The sequence below is a fragment of the Gorilla gorilla genome, chromosome 1, assembly GCF_029281585.2.
Source record: "Gorilla gorilla gorilla isolate KB3781 chromosome 1, NHGRI_mGorGor1-v2.1_pri, whole genome shotgun sequence".
NCBI classification, from domain to species: domain Eukaryota; kingdom Metazoa; phylum Chordata; class Mammalia; order Primates; family Hominidae; genus Gorilla; species Gorilla gorilla.
Genome location: NC_073224.2, coordinates 207848814 through 207869191, shown reverse-complemented (window position 1 = coordinate 207869191; position 20378 = coordinate 207848814). Strand labels below are relative to the sequence as shown.

The 20378-nt window shown below is 49.1% G+C and overlaps 1 protein-coding gene across 6 annotated transcripts in view; it reads left to right on the top strand.

The window, feature by feature from the left end:
* Positions 1 to 15414, top strand: part of TMEM39B (transmembrane protein 39B) — a 30326-nt gene extending 14912 nt beyond the window's left edge. For 3 of the 6 annotated variants that reach the window (XM_031005791.3, XM_019014382.3, XM_063700816.1), the window contains 4 exons: positions 4234 to 4570; positions 7333 to 7520; positions 12994 to 13114; positions 14982 to 15414. In XM_031005791.3, coding sequence (XP_030861651.2) covers positions 4234 to 4570; positions 7333 to 7520; positions 12994 to 13114; positions 14982 to 15224 — 889 coding nt within the window. In that variant the 3' untranslated portion in view covers positions 15225 to 15414. Of the gene's footprint in view, positions 1 to 4233; positions 4571 to 7332; positions 7521 to 8208; positions 9885 to 12993; positions 13115 to 13623 lie in introns of those variants that run through there. The other 3 variants (XM_031005830.3, XM_031005807.3, XM_031005862.3) reach the window with 3 other exon arrangements.
* Positions 15415 to 20378: the final 4964 nt, after the last annotated feature.

The following is a 20378-nucleotide window of genomic DNA, read 5'->3' as shown; positions in this document are numbered from 1 at the left end:
CTACTAAAAACACAAAATTAGCCAGGCGTGGTGGTGCATGCTTGTAATCCCAACTACTAGGGAGGCTGAGGCAGGAGAATCGCTTGAACCTGGGAGGCAGAGGTTGCAGTGAGCCGAGATCATGCCACTGCACTCCAACCTGGGCAACAAGAGTGAAACTGTCTCAAAATAATAATAATAATAATTTCATCTCTCTTTTTTTTTTTCTTTTTTTTTTGAGACAGAGTCTGTCGCCCAGGCTGGAGTGCAGTGGCACAATCTCTGCTCACTGTAAGCTCCACCTCCCAGGTTCACATCATTCTCCTGCCTCAGCCTCCCGAGTAGCTGGGACCACAGGCGCCTGCCACCACGCCCAGCTAATTTTTTGTATTTTTAGTAGAGACGGGTTTTACTGTGTTAGCCGGAATCGTCTCGATCTCCTGACCTCGTGATCCACCCGCCTCAGCCTCCCTAAGTGCTGGGATTACAGGCATGAGCCACCACACCTGGCCCATCTCTTCTGTTTTTTAATGTGGCTAAATTATGTGACTCTGGTGGCAGGCGCCTGTAGTCCCAGCTACTCGGGAGGCTGAGGCAGAAGAATGGCGTGAATCTGGGAGGTGGAGCTTGCAGTTAGCCGAGATCTCGCCACTGTAGTCCAGCCTGGGTGACAGAGCCAGACTCCGTCTCCAAAAAAAAAAAAAAAAAAAAAAGCCAGGCGCGGTGGCTCACGCCTGTAATCCCAGCACTTTGGGCGGCCGAAGTGGGCGGATCACGAGATCAGGAGATTGAGACAATCTTGGCTAACATGGTGAAACCCCGTCTCTACCAAAAATACAAAAAAATTAGTCAGGTATGGTGGCGGGCGCCTGTAGTCCCAGCTACTCGGGAGGCTGAAGCAGGAGAATGGTGTGAACCTGGGAGGCGGAGCTTGCAGTGAGCCAAGGTCTCGCCACTGCCCTCCAGCCTGGGTGACAGAGCCAGACTCCGTCTCAAAAAAAATAAAAATAAAAATTATATGACTCATCTTTCTGTTGGAAAGCAATGCTCTAGACCATGACTGCTTCTTCGTCTGTCATCATGTCTCCATCTGCTTTCTAAATTTGTCAGAATCATTTGTGCACTGATGACCCTCACTCCCTTTTTTTTTTTTTTTTTTGCTGATACAGATTTATTTTCTGCTTTGATAGACTCACATGTAGGGTGGAGGAGGTGGGAGGGAATCTGCTATCATGCATATGAAGCTCCTTCTAACTTCTAACCTGTCAGAGCAGTCTGTCACCAAATAATTTAATTGATCATAGGACCTATCTGCAGTCCTTCTTAGAGACAAAGCCAGCGAGATTCTTTAAGTTTAAGCTGGAGACCTTTGTATGTTCACATAGGTGCCCCCGCCCCCTCATTACCACAAGATACCCTGAAGAGTATTTCGGGAATGCCATTTTAGTCTTTTTTCCTGTCCCCATAGAATCACTGGCCTCTTCCTTTTCTAGTCAAAATTCTATTGATCATCTATTCTGGGCCAGAAACTATGCTAAGAGTTGTTGTAGGACTAAAAGACAGTATTTATGAGAACACCAATGTAATACCTTGCTGAGAGTGGGATCAATACAAGCTATGTAATTTAGGGCAAGTTAAGGAAACTGAGGCTCATAGAGGTTAAATAACTTGCCATGAATCACAGAGCTAGTAAGTGGCAGAGCTGGGAATTTTTTTTTTTTTTTTTTTTTTTTTAGACAGGGTCTCATTCTGTCACCCAGGCTGGAGTGCAGTAGTGTGATCCAGCTCATTGCAGCCTTGAACCCCGCTAGGATCAGGTGATCTTCCCACCTCCACCTCCCAAATAGCTGGAACTATAGGCAGGTAGTCTGGCTACTTTCTGTATTTTTTGTAGAGACAAAGGTTTCGCCATCTTGCCCAGGCTGGTCTGGATCTCATGGCTCAAGCAGTTTCTCTACCTCTGCCTCCCAAAGTGCTGGGATTAACAGGTTTGAACCACCACACCCAGCCCAGAGCTGGGATTTTGATCCAGGCCTGTTTGACCCTAAAGGTTGTGCTGTTGACCACAGTTCTGTTTTTATATTACGGACTGTACAGTATAATTGACCACAATTATGGTAGCATCCCTATTTTATAGACTGGAAAACAGAAACTCAGGGAGGCTAAATGACTTGCCAGGGACACCAGATATTTCTTCTTGGGACCCCCAGAAAAAAGTAAAAGGAGATTTTTTTTTTTTTTTTTTGATGGAGTCTCACTCTGTTACCCAGGCTGGAGTGCAGTGGTGTGATCTCGGCTCATTGCAACCTCTGCCTCCTGAAATGTAGCATTGTCAGCTGGGTGCAGTAGCTGACGCCTGTAATCCCAGCACTTTGGGAGGCTGAGGCGGGTGGAGGTCAGGAGTTCAAGACCAGCGTGGCCAACATCATGAAACCCCATCTCTACAAAAATACAGAAATTAGCTGGGCATGATGGCGGGTGCCTGTAATCCCAGCTGCTCGGGAGACTGAGGTGGGAGAATCGCTTGAACCCAGGAGGCGGAGGTTGCAGTGAGCTAAGATCGCGGCACTGCACTCCAGCCTGAGCAACAGAGTGAGACTCTGTCTCAAAAAAAAAGAAAAGAAATGTAGCATTGTGATCAGCCCTAACTCCTGGGGGCAGCCCAGGAACCCTTGTGGGGGTGTGTAATTCTGAGGACCTGGGGAAATTGAGAGGCCCCAAGCTGAAAAAGGGAATATTTATAAAAGCCCCTACTATGATGGGCATGGCACTTACTCAGTTTTTATAATTACTCTTCTAGACTATGGGCCCATCTAGTTTTCTCCACATACAATAGCAGCCACACACATAATTAGCTCCAGCCCTGCTCTCAGGGTGCTGCTCAGGGGAAAGGATTTGTTCTGTTCAAGGGCCCATTTCAGTGCCTGGTACGTAATAAACACATACATATTTGTTCCTGAACCACCCTCTGCAAACTAAAGAGCTGTTCTCATATGCACCCATAACAACTCATTACTTATACCTCTCTTGTGTGTGTATTTTTTTTTTTTCTGAGACAAAGTCTTACTCTGCCCGGCCAGAGTGCAGTGGCACAATCATGGGTCACTGCAGCCTCAACCTCCTAGGCTCAGGTGATCCTCCTACCTCAGCTTGAGTAGCTGGGACTATAGGCATGTACCACCATACCCGCCTAATTTTTTTTTGTTGTTGTTGTTGTTTGTTTTTTTGTTTTTTGAGACGGAGTCTCGCTCTGTCGCCCAGGCTGGAGTGCAGTGGTGCGATCTCGGCTCACTGCAAGCTCCACCTCCCGGGTTCATGCCATTCTCCTGCCTCAGCCTCCCGAGTAGCTGGGACCACAGGCGCCCGCCACCACGCCTGGCTAATTTTTTGTATTTTTTAGTAGAGATGGGGTTTCACCATATTAGCCAGGATGGTCTCAATCTCCTGACCTCGTGATCCGCCCGCCTCAGCCTCCCAAAGTGCTGGGATTACAGGCATGAGCCACTGCGCCCGGCCCATACCTGCCTAATTTTTAAATTTGTTTTGTAGAGATGGGGTCTCACTGTGTTGCCCAGGCTGGTCTTGAACTCCTGAGCTCATGTGATTTTCCCACCTCAGCGTCCCAAAGTGCTGGGATTACAGACATGAGCTACCGTGCTTGTCCTCTGTGTACACTTTTAACTAATTACTCATAATGATTTGTTGAGTAGGTGCCTTGATCTTTGGTACCAAACAGTTCTGATTTTGAGTCCCATCCCCACCTGCCCTATCACTTCCTTACTAATGTGTAAGCTTTGGGAATTTACTTCACCTTTCTGAGCCAAGGCTTCCTCAGCTGAAAAGGGGACAAAATAACAGCACCTAATGAATAGTGTTGTTATGAGAAAAGCGTTTGCCTGAAAGCATTCGGTACAGTGCCTGGAACATAGGCCGTGCCCAGCGAATGTGGGCTGTTGCTGTTGTGAGTCATCCCTAGGCTGCGAGTGCAGGGACTTGTCTCTTGCTTCCTACTGTAGCCCCAGTGTCAGCATTTCTGCTATACCCCTAGTGCTTGGCACGTACCAAGTGGTAATACGTGTGCTGAGTGACTGGCCATTGGATGGGAGGGTGGATGGATGGAAGGACTGGTAAATTCTCCCCTCTGGGCAGCCAGGAGAGCTGAGGCCCAGGAAGGAAAGAAGATCCCCTCAGTGGCTGAGAGTTGGGATCCTGGCCCATGGGCAGGGCTTCCCTCATCACCGTCTTCCCCAGCAGGTTTGGGATGTACATTCCGTTCCTGCAGCTGAATTGCGACCTCCGCAAGACAAGCCTCTTCAACCACATGGCCTCCATGGGGCCCCGGGAGGCGGTCAGTGGCCTGGCAAAGAGCCGGGACTACCTCCTGACACTGCGGGAGACGTGGAAGCAGCACACAAGACAGCTGTATGGCCCAGACGCCATGCCCACCCATGCCTGCTGCCTGTCGCCCAGCCTCATCCGCAGTGAGGTGGAGTTCCTCAAGATGGACTTCAACTGGCGCATGAAGGAAGTGCTCGTCAGCTCCATGCTGAGCGCCTACTATGTGGCCTTTGTGCCTGTCTGGTTCGTGAAGGTGCGTACCTCAAGCCAGGGAGGGAAAGGGCCTAGCTGGGACTTTACCCTGCTGCCTGCCCAGTGTGAGTTCTCCTGCTGGCCTAACTAACTATGCTGTTTTTGATGTGATTTCCCATCTCTGGAGGACTGGAGTGGCTACTATCTCCATTTTATTTTTTATTTTTAGAGACAGGGTCTTGCTCTGTCACCTACACTGGAGTGTAGTGGCACAATCATGGGTCACTGCAGCCTCAACCTCCTGGTCTCAAGTGATCCTCCTGTCTCAGCCTCTTGAGTAGCTGTGACTACAGGCATGAGCTACCATGCCCAACTAATTTTAAAATTTTTTATAGAGATGGAGTCTCACTATGCTGCCCAAGCTGGTCTCAGAATTCCTAGTCTTAAATGGTCCTCCTGCCTCAGCTTCCCAAAGTGTTGGGATTACAAGCGTGAGCCACTACATCCAGCCTGTGTCCATTTTATTTTACTTTTTTTATTTTTTATTTTACTTTATTTTTTTGAGACAGAGTCTCATTCTGTTGGCCAGGCTAGAGTACAGTGGCACGATCTCGGCTCACTGCAACCTCCACCTCCCAGGTTCAAGCAGTTCTCCTGTGTCAGCCTCCCAAGTAGCTGGGATCATAGACATGTGCCACCATGCCCAGCTAATTTTTGTATTTTTAGTAGAGACGGGGTTTCATGATGTTGGCCAGTCTGGTCTCAAACTCCTGGCCCCAAGTGATCCGCCCACCTTGGCCTCCCAAAGTGTTGGGATTACAGGCATGAGCCACCACACCCCAGCCTGTGTCCATTTTAGAGTGCAGAGAACTAGACTCACTGAAGGGAAGTGACCTGTCCAAGGTCACCCAGCCAATGAGGGAGACATGGCATTGTTATTCATAATACTTGATTACAAAGACTAGTGAGTTTGTATTTCAGCAGCTGTTGTAACACAGACATGTCACAATGTCTGGTTTTATCATTTAGTAAGGAAGCCAGTGTTCATCCAGATTTGAGTGATCCCAAAAGCCTGTGCTCTCTTTGTCCTAACCTCTCAGTCTCCTGGGAAGGTACCTCCTCAGCTGCAAGCTGCAGTGGGCTTGAGAGAACTTAATCTCTTTTTTTTTTTAGACGGAGTCTCACTCTGTCGCCCAGGCTGGAGTGCAGTGGTGCGATCTTAGCTCACTGCATCCTCCACCTTCCAGGTTCAAGCAACTCTCCTGCCTCAGCCTCCCAAGTAGCTGGGATTACAGGCGAGCACCACCACACCCAACTAATTTCTGTATTTTTAGTAGAGACGGGGTTTCATCATGTTGGCCAGGCTGGTCTTGAACTCCTGACTTCAGGTGATCCACCCACCTCAGCCTCCCAAAGTGCTGGAATTATAGGCAGGAGCCACCAAGCCCGGCCGTTTTTTTTTTTTTTTTTTTTTTTTAAGACTAGGTCTTGCTCTATGGCCCAGGCTGGAGTGCAGTGGTGCAATCTTGGCTCACTGCAGCCTTTGCCTCCTGGGTTCAAGCAATTCTCCTACCTTAGCCTCCTGAATGTCTGGGACTACAGGTATGCAGCACCATGCCCGGCTAATTTTTGTATTTTTAGTAGAGACGGGGTTTCGCCATATTGGCCAGGCCAGTCTCGAACTCCTGACCTCAAGTGATCCACCCACCTTAGCCTCCCAAAGTGCTGAGATTACAGGCGTAAGCCACCGCGCCCGGCCCTTAATGTCTTTTGAGCACCTGTAACACGCCTGGAGCTTTCATAAGTGTTACAATCCTCCTAGCGCCTCTTGGAGGTGGTTCATGGTTGCTCTTTTTTTGTTTTGTTTTGTTTTGTTTTGTTTTGAGACAGAGTCTCGCTCTGTTGCCCAGGCTGGAGTACAGTGGCACAATCTGGGCTCACTGCAAGCTCCGCCTCCCGGGTTCACGCCATTCTTCTGCCTCAACCTCCCGAGTAGCTGGGACTACAGGCGCCCGCCACCACGCCTGGCTAATTTTTTGTATTTTTAGTAGAGGTGGGGTTTCACCGTGTTAGCCAGGATGGCCTCGATCTCCTGACCTTGTGATCCACCCACCTTGGCCTCCCAAAGTGCTGGGATTACAGGTGTGAGCCACTGCGCCCGGCGTTTTTTTTGTTTTTTTTTTTGAGGCAGAGTCTTGCTCTGTTGCCCAGGCTGGAGTGCAGTGTCGTGATCTTGGCTCACTGCAACCTCTGCCTCCCAGGTTCAAGCGATTCTTCTGCCTCAGCCTCCTGAGTAGCTGGGACTACAGGCGCACGCCACCACGCCTGGCTAATTTTTGTATTTTTAGTAGAGACAGGGTTTCACTATATTGGCCAGGCTGGTCTCAAACTCCTGATCTCGTGATCTGCCCACCTCGGCCTCCCAAAGTGCCGGGATTACAGGTGTGAGCCGCTGCGCTGGGCCTAGTAGTTGCTCTATCCTCATTTGACAGATGAGGAAACTAAAGCACAGAGAAGGTAAGTGACTTGCCCAATGTCACATAAATAAGCAAAAGAGCCCAGATTTGAATTCAGGTCTCTTGGATCCCAGAGCCTGTTCTCTGGCTCAGAGTGGTGGGCAGTGGGAGCAAATTTCCTTGTAGAAAACCAACTAGTGGGCACAGGGCCTAAGCCTTGTTTGTTGGGTGTTTGATTCTTGGTTTCAGGCTATTCTGAGGTCTCCCCAGGACTGTCCTAACCTCTCAGTCAGGTAGAATCAGGGAAGGAAAGGGAATGAGGCCATTATGGGGATCCCAGGCCTCACCCACCTTCTGCTACCCCCAGAACACACATTACTATGACAAGCGCTGGTCCTGTGAACTCTTCCTGCTGGTGTCCATCAGCACCTCCGTGATCCTCATGCAGCACCTGCTGCCTGCCAGCTACTGTGACCTGCTGCACAAGGCCGCCGCCCATCTGGGCTGTTGGCAGAAGGTGGACCCAGCGCTGTGCTCCAACGTGCTGCAGCACCCGTGAGTCACCCTACCCTGCTCAACCCAATCCCAGCCCTTCTGGTCAGCATCTGGAGTCACTTGTCCACCCGCTGATTAACTTATTCAGTTAGCAAATAGTTATTGAGCGTGTCTTGTATATTATTAGGCCAGGTGTCCAGGGTGGGGTATGGTGGGGCCTGACCCACATGTTCCCTGTCTTTGGGTAACTTGCAGTGTACTGAAGATGGGAGGGGACTGATGGTAATTCATGGACTTGTTGACTTTCTCTTTGCTGACTGTTTATTTACTCATTGCCTTACTTGCTCATGCTTCACTCTTCTCTTACCTGCTCACTCATCCACTGGGTCATTACGTCACCTACTCTTTCAGCAGACATTTACTTCCACCCAATCCATACCAGGCCTGTGGATGTGCCAGGCAAAAGAGCTTGGACTTTGACTTAGGCCCAGCGGAGATAGAGGATTTTTAGCAGTGGAGGGACCCATGCCAAGGTGTGCTTTAGAGTCATCAGCCTGCTGCCAGGATGTGGTGCTGTGCTATTTGATGCTGAACCCTGGCCAGGGAAGGATGAGATGGGCAAAAGAGACCTAGCTGCAAGAAGGCACTGCACCCAGAGCAGACACAGAAGTCACACTGCTCAGGGGCCCTTTTCCAAAGTACTTTTCACCCCATTATACTAATTTTCCTGCCTGTATTTCCCCATTAGACTGGAAGCTCCTCAAGGCCAGGATCACCTCGGAAGCACATCTGAGTCTTGGGTCCAGGACAAGGCTTGGCAGAGAGGAGGCCCCTAGGACAGGTTTGCAGAGGTAGGCCCACCAAGGAGCAGAGATTCAAGCAAGGCCATAGAAGCTAAGCCTCCTGGTGTTGGCCATGCATGTCAGTCAGGGTCCCTTTCAGGCTCTGTCCTGGAGGTCCAGAAGAGTGACTGGGCATTGCTGATTGGGCCAAAAGGAGGCTTGGCTTAGCCTTGGGCTCTGAGGGGTGGGAGGAATAGAAAGATAGAACATAGCTGAACATGAGGATATACCTGTCCATGGCTCACCGTGGTCCTTCGCGTGGCTTCCCAGATGATGAGCTGGGTCCTGCCAGATGTTTCTGCCTCATCTTTTACCATGCCCCAACCCATCCTCTGCTCTTCAGCAAAGCAAAGCAAATCTCCTCAGGTCCTCATATGCTTTATGCACTTGTGCCTTCAGGATTTTGCATGTGATGTGTCTTTTGCTTGGGATGGTCTTTCCATTCTTTCTATCCTGATTAACTCCTATTCATCCTTTAGCACTTTGCTTCCTCCAGGAACACTTTCCTGACCATCCAGAATGGGTTCAGTGCCCCTCCCCTATAAGGGGCCCCTCCTTTCAGTGGCCCATAATACCATGATCATTGCATTTAATGCTTTCTACTGTGTTTGCTTAGTTACCTGCCTGTCATTTCAGGACTGAAAGTTCACAAAGGTCAGGGCCCTTGCCTGTCTAGCACTCAGTTGTCTCCTCAGGCCTTTTTTTTTTTTTTTTTTTTTTGATATGGAGTCACGCTCTGTTGCCCAGGCTGGAGTGCAGTGGCACAATCTTGGCTCATTGCAATCTCCACCTCCCGGATTCAAGCGATTCTCCTGCCTCGGCCTCCCAAGTAGCTGGGATTACAGGTGTGCACCACCACACCCAGCTAATTTTTACGTTTTTAGTAGAGATGGGGTTTCGCCATGTTAGCGAGGCCGGTCTCAAACTCCTGACCTCAGGTGATTCACTCGTCCTGGTCTCCCAAAGTGCTGGGGTTACAGGCGTGAGCCACTACACTTGGCCTAGGCCTTTCTTTTTAAGGTAAAATTTCCATACAGTGAAATGTGCAATCCTTTTTTTTTTGAGACAAGGTCTCACTCTGTCTCCCAGGCTGGAGTGCAGTGGTGCAATCACAGCTCATTACAGCCACAACCTCCTGGGCTCAGGTGATCCTCCCACCTCAGCTGCCAAGTCGCTGGGATTACAGGCGCATGCCACCACGTCCAGCTAATTTTTGTATTTTTTTGTAGAGACAAGGTTTTGCCATGTTGCCCAGGCTGGTCTAGAGCTCATGGGCTCGAGCGATCCACCCACCTCGACCTCCCAGAGTGCTGGGATCACAGGCATGAGCCACTGCACTTGGCCTACAAATCTTAAAGGGTACAATTCTTTCAGTTTTGATAAAGGTATATATGCTCATGTAACCCACCCCTCATTCAAGATATAGAACATTTCCAGCCCTTCAGAAAATGTCCTCATGGCCCTTCCCAGTGATCTTTCCCCCAAGACAAACTACCGTTCTGTTTTCTTTCACGAGAGGTTAGTTTTGCCTGTTGTAGAACTTAATATAAATGAAATCGTGTCCAACTTTTTTTTTTTTTTTTTTTGCTACAGAGTGTCACTCTGTCACCCAGGCTGGAGTGCAGTGGCGCGATCTTGGCTCAGTGCAATTTCCGCCTCCCAGGTTCAAGCAGTTCTCCTGCCTCAGCCTCCCGAGTAGCTGGGATTACAGGCGTGCGCCACCATGCCCAACTAATTTTTTGTATTTTTAGTAGAGACGGGGTTTCACCATGCTGGCCAGGCTGGTCACGAACTCCCAACCTCGTGATCCGCCTGCCTCGGCCTCCCAAAGTGGAACTGGGATTATAGGCGTGAGCTATTGCACCCGGCCCCAACTTCTTTTTTTTGTTTGTTTGTTTTTGAGATGGAGTCTTGCTCTGTCGCCCAGGCTGGAGTGCAGTGGTGCGATCTCGGCTCACTGCAAGCTCCGCCTCCCAGGTTCACACCATTCTCCTGCGTCAGCCTTCTGAGTAGCTGGGACTACAGACGCCCGCCACCGCACCTGGCTAATTTTTTGTATTTTTAGTAGAGACAGGGTTTCACCGTGGTCTCAATCTCCTGACCTCATGATCCATCCACCTCAGCCTCTCAAAGTGCTGAGATTACAGGCGTGAGCCACCGTGCCCGGCCCCCAACTTCTTTTATTCAGCATATTGTCTGTGAGGTTCATTCATGTTGTGAGTCGCACACTAACTTTTCTTTTTTGTTTTTTGAGACGGGGTTTTGCTCTTGTTGCCCAGGTTGGAGTGCAGTGCTGCGATCCTGGCTCACTGCAACCTCCACCTGCCGGGTTCAAGCGATTCTCCTGCCTCAGCTTCCCGAGTTAGCTGGGATTACAGGCCTGTGTCACCATGCCCTGCTAATTTTTTTTTGTATTTTTAGTAGAGACGGGGTTTCACCATGTTGGCCAGGCTGGTCTCGAACTCCTGACCTCAGATGATCTGCCCACCCTCGGCCTCCCCAAAGTGCTGGAATTACAAGTGTGAGCCACTGTGCCCAGCCAACTATTTTTTTTTAAATGAGTGAGTCAGCAAGGCAAGAGCATTGGGTTGAGAAGGGGGCTGCTTACAGGCTGTGACTTGCAGTCCTCTGGTCCAGGCCCTTGGGATTCCTGGGAGATCTCACAGGACATTATAAGAAAGCTCACTGGGCCAGGTGCGGTGGCTCACGCCTGTAATCCCAGCACTTTGGGAGGCCAAGGTGGGCGGATCACGAGGTCAGGAGATCGAGGCCATCCTGGCTAACACGGTGAAACCCCGTCTCTTCTAAAAATACAAAAAAATTAGCCGGGCACAGTGGCGGGCGCCTGTAGTCCCAGCTACTCAGGAGGCTGAAGCAGGAGAATGGCGTGAACCTAGGAGGCGGAGCTTGCAGTGAGCCGAGATAGAGATAGCGCCACTGCAGTCTGGCCTGGGCGAAAGAGCGAGACTCCGTCTCAAAAAAAAAAAAGAAAGCTCACCGGTCCTACCATTTCATTCACATGGTCACTAGGGCCTCTCTGTGCCAGGCCTTGCGGCATGCTCTGAGGACACAGGGTTGGATTAGATCCTCCCGCTCAAGGGCTCTCAGCCTAGTGAGGTATACAGATGGGAAATAAACAGATGACCAGCATTGGGGAATGTGGACTAGTAGCAGGAGATGCAGGGAACAGTTAAAGGATGCCAAATGGGCCAGGCACGGTGGCTCATTGCCTGTAATCCTAGCACTTTGGGAGGCCAAGGCAGGCGGATCACGTGAGGTCAGCAGTTTGAGACCAGCCTGGGCAACATGGCAAAACCCCGTCTCTACAAAAAATACAGAAAAATTAGCCGGGCGTGGTGGCAGGTGCCTATAGTTCTGAGGCAGGAGAATCACTTGAACCCAGGAGGTGGAGGTTGCAGTGAACCGAGCGCCACTGCACTCCAGCCTGGGCGGCAGAGTGAGACTCTGTCTCAAAAAAAAAAAAACACTCATAGGTTGTAATTGAACAATGAGAACACTTGGACACAAGGTGGGGAACATCATACCCCAGGACCTGTGGTGGGGTGGGGTGGGGGAGGGATAACATTAAGAGAAATACCTAATGTAAATGACGAGTTAATGGGTGCAGCACACCAACGTGGCACATGTATACATATGTAACAAACCTGCATGTTGTACACATGTACCCTAGAACTTAAAAGTTTTTTAAAAAAAAAAAAAGGATGTCAAACTCTAGGGAGTTTGAGAAAGACTTTGTGGAGGAACTTGGGTTTTGAAAGATGATGAAGAGCTTACCAGAAGGATTAGGCTTTGGGAAGGGCAATCCAATTGGAGGGAGCAGCTTAGGGAGAGACGTGAAGCAGTACAGAGTGCTGGAGGAACGAGAAACAGCATGAGCTGTGTGGTGAGGGTTGTGGGAAGCCACACAAGACCTCAGAGGCCATGTCAAATCCTTGGGGCCTTGACCCCAAGGGCACTAGGAAGCCTTCAAAAGGTTTTAAGCAGGACCAGGCGCTGTGGCTGACGCCTGTAATCCCAGCACTTTGAGAGACCGAGGTGGACAGATCACCTGACGTCAAGAATTCGAGACTAGCCTGGCCAACATGGTGAAACCCCATCTCTACTAAAAATACAAAAATTAGCTGGGCATGGTGGCAGATGCCTGTAATCCCAGCTACTCTTCAGGCTGAGGCAGGAGAATTGCTTGAACCTGGGAGGCGGAGGTTGCAGTAAGCCAAGATTGTGCCACTGCACTCCAGCCTGGGCGACAAGATCGAAACTCATTCTCAAAAAAAAAAAAAAAAAAAGCCCACAAAGAGTTTTAAGCAGAGGGTGGTCAGGCTGAGCTTAGTATTTTACAAAGACCACTCAGACAACTGTGTGGTGGACCACTTGGAGGCAAGAGGTGAGACCAGATGAAGCAAAGGGACCCAGAGAGGAAGAAGGGTTCTCTCAACAGTCTCTTAGTAATTAATGTCAGCCCTAGACCACCTAACTCACAGTACAGTGAATTCCTCATGATTCTTACCCCATTTTACAGAGGAGGCAACTGAAACCCAGAAAAGGAAAGTCAGCGTGTCTAAGTGATAGAAATGGGAGTAGAGCCCTGGTGATTCCCTCCTGCCCATTCTTCTGGTATCCCTTTTGTGGGTGAGCTGGGGATAAGGGGCACCATTGAACTGTGCCCCCAGGTGGACTGAAGAATGCATGTGGCCGCAGGGCGTGCTGGTGAAGCACAGCAAGAACGTCTACAAAGCTGTAGGCCACTACAACGTGGCTATCCCCTCTGACGTCTCCCACTTCCGCTTCCATGTGAGTCTTCTCCCCGGGGAAGGAGGGTTGGGGCCTGAGAGGGTGGGAGGATCTGCAGGGCAGGAATGTGATGTCATTGCAAAAGAAAGCTATTTTCAGTATTTCCCCAATCCAAAGGAAGACAGTGCACACATGTAGCACAAGGACAGCCATATAAATTGTCACTTAATAACTGCAGCTCAGCCGGGCATGGTGGCTCACGCCTGTAATCCCAGCACTTTGGGAGACCAAGGCAGACAGATCACCTGAGGTCAGGAGTTCAAGACCAGGCCAGCCTGGTCAACATGGTGAAACCTTGTCTCCACTAAAAATACAAAAATTAACCAGGCATGGTGGCGGGCGCCTGTAATCCCAGCTACTCGGGAGGCTGAGGAGGGAGAACCACTTGAACTCAGGAGACGGAGGTTGCAGTGAGCCGAGATCACGCCACTGCACTCCAGCCTGGGCAACAGAGCAAGACTCATTCTCAAAAAAAAAAAAATAAATAACTGCAGCTCATTTGGTTGTAGATCTTTGAGAACATTGGACAGAGGGAGAGAAGATGATACAGTAAAAGAAGGTGCTCTTGGCAATGAAAGACAATACTGTCTTCATTTGTTACTGTGTGCCAGGCATGTCATTAAGCACTCTCCATGTACCTTCCTACTCAGCCTTACCCTGAACCTTGTACGTGAAAGATATGCTAGGGTTATCTCTGTTTTTAGATACTGAAATCAGCTAAGAGAGTTTAACTTGTTAAAGGGTGCCTTCTTGGGAAACTTGAGAACTAATGGTAATGACTCATGACTTAGCTATGGAAAGGGCTGCTCAAAATTATCTAAACTGGTGATCTCTATTTTTTTTTAAATTTCACTATGAAATGCCCTCCCCCCCTTTTTTAAAAAAAACAATCAGAGGCCAAAATCCAATATATGGGACCTCCTGGCACTGCTCTGTTTGGAGGAGTTAGAACCCCCTTCACTTCCTGCTCACCCCCTCTGTAACTCCTAAAGGATCCCCTTGAAACCTGGGGCTCTAAGGAACACAGCATGAGAAATCACTGACCTAGACTGATGTCTTCATTTCACAGTTGAGACATCCAAGCCCCAGAGAGGAAAGGGACTTGCCCAAAGTATTGCAGCCTGTTAGGTGCAGAGCTGAGCCTGACATCCTGGTCTCTTGGCCTCCCATTTCCTACCACTTCTCCTGTCCTGTAAGCAGCTCTTGAGATTTAGGTACCTTGGCCCCTGTGGAATCAAAATCCCTAGACACTGTGCACTCTTTTGAACTCATCAGAGATTTTTTTTTAGTCCCTACGTTCTACCTTGCTGTTGAGAGTGAGCTGTTGCCATGTCCCTTGGCAGCTTCCAGCCTAGCTAGGGATGTACCTATGAAGAAGTAGGTAATTCAGGCTGTAGAGTCTGTAATAACTTTCCATGCCTATGTCATAGGATTCTAATTTGTTCAGGCCCAACAATACCCAGGAGATGACATTAAAAGGTGTTGATTTTATTGAGGGTCAGTGGATGAGGGAGAAAAAGTTTTCAAAAATTAAAAAAAATTTTTTTAAAGGTGTTGACTTTAGACCACGAAAAGAGTTTGAGAGAGCAAGCAGAACCTGTCAAGAAAGACTTCCTAGGGGAGGTAGAAGTTGAACAGGATCTTAGATGACTTACATCAGAAGCAGCAGTCCTATGAGGAGGAATACCACAAGCAAAGGCAGATGAGGTGGCAAAGTCCACATCCAACCCCAGAAAGTCTTCTTCCCCACCCATGTCTGCATGGGGCCCCAGGAGCCTGTCCCCTTCACTGACCCACCCAGAACCCCCATCCAGGAGGAAGGTTTCTGGAGCACACCTTTTAGCCATGCCCACCCGCTTCCGGGCAGTTCTTTTTCAGCAAACCCCTGCGGATTCTCAACATCCTCCTGCTGCTGGAGGGCGCTGTCATTGTCTATCAGCTGTACTCCCTAATGTCCTCTGAAAAGTGGCACCAGACCATCTCGCTGGCCCTCATCCTCTTCAGCAACTACTATGCCTTCTTCAAGCTGCTCCGGGACCGCTTGGTATTGGGCAAGGCCTACTCATACTCTGCTAGCCCCCAGAGAGACCTGGACCACCGTTTCTCCTGAGCCCTGGGGTCACCTCAGGGACAGCGTCCAGGCTTCAGCCAAGGGTTCCCTGGCAAGGGGCTGTTGGGTAGGAGTGGTGGGGGGGACAAAAGACAAAAAAATCCACCAGAGCTTTGTATTTTTGTTACGTACTGTTTCTTTGATAATTGATGTGATAAGGAAAAAAGTCCTATTTTTATACTCCCAACAAGCCTGTGTCCTGTGGTTCTTTCCCTTCGTGTGTGTGAGACCTATTACAGAGGTGTGGGATTCTGGTTTAGGAAGCCCCAGCATGTGGCTTCTGAAGCCTCTGTGGGTACTGCCTTCTTCAGGAGAGAGGAGATGAGAAGGCACTGGAGGCCACGGGAGCAGTGATAGCTACTGCGAACTGAATGCTCACTGTGTGCCAGATGCTGCTCTGTGTGTATTTCAGGCCTTGCCTTAATCTAACTGTTATGACAACCCTAGGAGGAAAGTGCTATCACTCCAATGGATGAAGAACTGGAGCTCAGAGAGTTAAGTGACTTGCCCGTAGTAACACAGCTAGGAAGTGGTAGAGCTGGACATAAAACCTCTGAAAGGCCGGGCACAGTGGCTCAAGCCTGTAATCCCAGCACTTTGGGAGGCCGAGGTGGGCAGACAGATCACTGAAAGCCAGGAGTTCGAGACCAGCCTGGCCAAGATGGCAAAACCCCATATCTCTACTAAAAATACAAAAATTAGCCAGGTGTGGTGGCGCATGTTGGTAGTCCCAGCTACTTGGAAGGCTGAGCCACGAGAATCGCTTGAACCTGGAGGCAGGGGTTGCAGTGAGCTGAGATCGCGCCATTGCACTCCAGCCTGGGTGACAGAGCAAGATGCTGTCTCAAAAAAAATAAAATAAGGCCGGGCGCCATGGCTCACACCTGTAATCCCAACACTTTGGGAGGCTGAGGCAGGTGGATCACCTGAGGTCAGGAGTTTGAGACCAGTCTGACAAACATGGAGAAACCCTGTCTACTAAAAATACAAAATTAGCCAGCCATGGTGGGTGGCGCATGCCTATAATCCCAGCTACTCAGGAGGCTGAGGCAGGAGAATTGCTTGAACCCAGGAGGCAGAGGTTGCAGTGAGCCAAGATCCCGCCACTGCAATCTTGCAGTGCCAAGACTGAGCCAAGATCCAGCCTGGGCAACAAGAGCAGAACTCTGTCTCAAAAATAAAAATAAAAAACCTCTGAAAGATGACACTACTATCCAGGCAGAATGTGATTTCTTGATTATCTCAGTATGCAGTCACTGGGACCCTCCTTGCTGGGTATTATGGTAGATGGTGAGGATGCCAAGACACTGGAACAAGCAAGTAATACTACACTGGGATGAGCCCAACAGTTACAAGATACAACAGAGCAGAGGGGAGAGAATGCTTAATGTTCTCTGGGCTTTTTGGAGGAGGGGATCGTCTGAATTGTATTAGCCACTTCCTAGGTGAACGAGAGGAAAAGGGTGTTTCAGTTAAGTAGGCAAATATAATAGTGCACATGCAGTAGCACATAGATTTGGAACATCCTGGTGTGTTTCGGGGAAGGTAAACAGAATGTGGATCTTAGAGCAGGAATGATTAAAAAAAAAAGTGGAGTGGGAAAGGTCAACAGAGGCTGGATCAGGGAGGACCAATAGTCCTAGGCTAGCAAAGGTGTATGAGCAGGGTCACGTGCTAGAGTAGAAACAGCTGCTTGTAGGTCACTGCCTCCTATGGGCATAGGATGGAGGGTTCAGGCTGAAAGGAGAGGAAACATGGACACTCAGCCATTCTCATCTATTCAGCCCACGTTCCCTGAGCCCTTCTTGGCCATAAGGTATGCAGACGAGCTCACAATGCTATATGGGAGACACACACCTCAACAAATATTTTTGGTGCCTCTACTGAGGCAGACACCGTGCTGAACACTGGGATGGTTACAAAGATAAGGAAGATACTGTTCCTTCTATAGACAAGGAGAGATAGACACACATTGTGAGCAAATTTGGGTGTGAAATGCTAAGGAAAATTAGTGTCCATTTCTTCCTGTAGTAGCAGAGAGGACAGGTGCCCTATCTGGAAAGACAGGCTTCCCCAAAGAGCTGATAGCTGAGTTCAGTCTTGAAAGTGAGTAGTTCTCAGAGTCAGGCGCGGTGGCTAACGCCTGTAATCCCAGCACTTTGGGAGGCTGGGGTGGGTGGATCACCTGAGGTCAGGAGTTCAACACCAGCCTGGCCAACATGGCAAAATCCCGTCTCTACTAAAAATGCAAAAATTAGGCTGGGTGCCATGGCTCATGCTTGTAATCCCAGCACTTTGGGAGGCCGAGGCGGGTGGATCATAAAGTCAGGAGTTCGAGACCAGCTTGGCCAACACAGCAAAACCCTGTCTCTACTAAAAATACAAAAATTAGCTGGGTGTGGTGGCAGGCACCTGTAATCCCAGCTACTCGGGAGACTGAGGCAGGAGAATCGCTTGAACCCAGGAGGCAGAGGTTGCAGTGAGCCGAGATCACACCCCTTTACTCCAGCCTGGGCAACAGAGCTAGACTCTGTCTCAAAAAAAAAAAAAAAAAAAAAACCAAAACAACAAAAAAAACCCAACAACAAAAAATTAGCCGGGTGTGGTGGTGCATGCCTGTAATCCCAGCTAGTCAGGAGGCTAAGGCAGGAGAGTTGCTTGAACCCAGGAGGTGAAGTTTGCAGTGAGCCAAGATCATGCCATTGCACTCCAGCCTGGACAACAAGAGCAAAACTCCGTCTCAAAAAAAAAAAAAAAAAAAAGTGAGTAGTTCTCATGGTTAAGTGGGGAAGGGAGGGCACTGCATTCTAAGCAGAGGGAACAGCATATGCAAAGGCACATGAGAAGACAGGCGCATATTTGAAGAAAAGTGGTTCTCCAAATATGGTTGGAGCCTGCATTGCCTGGTGGGGAGTGTCCCAAGAAGCAGGTAAGGACCAGTCTATGTGCCAGATTAAAATGTCTGGGCATTACCTAAGGGCAGGCAGTAGGAAGTTGCTAAGCAGAAGAGTTACACTGTAAGGTTTCTGCTTTTTTTCTTTTTCTTTTTTTTTTTTTTTAAATGAGACAGCGTTTCTCTGTGTTGCCCAGGCTGGTCTTGAAATCCTGGGCTCAAGCAATTCTCCCACCTCAGCCTTCCCAGTAGCTGAGATTACAGGTCTCCGCTTTTCAGGAGATAGCGGGTGGGAGCCAGAGAGTCTGGAGGCAGGAGGCCAGAGAGGAGGCAGGCAAAATAGAACAGGGCAAAGTGATGAGGTCTCACCTTAAGCAGGGGCAGTAGGAAGGGAAATAAAGTGCGCCCCTTCCTGACCTTCATCCTAGAGTTTTCCTTTTGATTTCTTTGCCTCAAGAAAATGGGCCAGGCACACAACTAAAATTGGCAATTTGTTGTGACAGGCCCTCGTTCTGCTTCCAGAAGATAGATCCCTCTGTGTCTTGAAGATATAGCCTGGCTCTGTGTGTCAAGGTGGGGGACAGGAGGGCTGGCATGTCATGGAAAAAGAAAGGCCTGATATGTACTAGCCATACGTCCCGTGATTGAAAAGGCATATGAACAATAAGAGCCTCAATTTCCTCATCTCTAAAAGGGGAGATCATGTCCCTTGCTCTGTGTAACTCAATTTTTTGTTCATTCCTTTGTTTATTCATTCAATAGTTATTTATGGAGCATACACAATGTGCCAGATTCTGTGCTAGGTGCTGGAGATACAGTGGTAAACAATATAGAACCCACCCCTGCCTTCAAGGAGCTTGCTGTGAGGATAAATGAAATGATTATGAAATCACTCTGTTAACTATACTGCATGGGTCTCATTGTTTTTCTTTTTTTTTTTAAGAGACGGGGGTTCTTGCTATGTTGCCCAGGCTGGTCTCGAACTCTTGGGCTCAAGCAATCTGCCCGCCTCAGCCTCCTAAAATGCTGGGATTACAGGAATGAGGCACCATGTCCAGCCTATTTCTTTTCTCTCTCTCTCTTTTTTTTTTTTTTTTTCAGAGACAGGGTCTCACTCTATCACCCAACCTGGAGTATAGTGACACAGTCATGGCACTGCAGCCTTGACCTCCTGGACTCAAGTGATCCTCTCGCCTCAGCCGCCCAAGTACAAGTGCTCATTACCATGCCTGGCTAATTTTTTTCTTTTAATTTATTTTTTGTGGAGATGGGGTCTCACTGTGTTGCCCAGTCTGGTCTTGAGCTCCTGGCCTCAAGTGATTCTCTGGCCTCAGCTTCCCAAAGTGTTAGGATTATAGACAAGCGTGAACCACCACACCTAGCCCTATTTTTCTATTTCTCATCTCCCAATAAGATTGCAACCTCAACTAGGGCTACCTACGTAGGCCTAATCAGAAAACCTGAGTTTAGTCTTACTTCTTTGTTTCCTTCTCTCCATAGCCTCATTGAGCAAGGCACTTCCCCTCTCTAGATGATTCGTTATTCATATTCAGCCCAAGGTCTATGATTGTTGTTTTTGTTTTTAGAGACGGAGTTTTGCTCTTGTCTCCCAGGCTGGAATGCAGTGGCACAATGTCGGCTCACTGCAACCTCTGCCTCCCGGGTTAAAGCAATTCTCCTGCCTCAGCCTCCCAAGTAGATTACAGGCATGCGCCACCACACCCAGCTAATTTTTGTATTTTTTAGTAGAGACCATGGGCAGGCTGGTCTCGAACTCCTGACCTCAGGTGATCCGCCCACCTCGGCCTACCCAAAGTGCTGGGATTACAGGCGGCTCTGAGCCACAGCGCCCAGCCGATTGGTTTCAACTATTAGAAGAAGGGATAAACTGGCCCGGCGCAGTGGCTCAAGCCTGTAATCCCAGCACTTTGGGGGCGGGCGGATCACCTGAGGTACGGAGTTCGAGACCAGCCTAGCCAACATGGTTGAAACACCGTCTCTAGTAAAAATACAAAAATTAGCCAGGCGTGGTGGCAGGCGCCTGTAATCCCAGCTACTCGGGGGGCCGAGGCAGGAGAATCGCTTGAACTCGGGAGGCAGAGTGTGCAGTGAGCCGAGATCGCGCCATCGCACTCCAGCCTGGGGGGACAAGAGCGAGACTGCGTCTCAAAAAAAAAAAAAAAAAAAAAAAGGAGGGATAAGCTTCTGGAAGAAAAAGTTCCGGGTAAAGAAATCTCACTATAAAAAAGAAATAGTAGCAG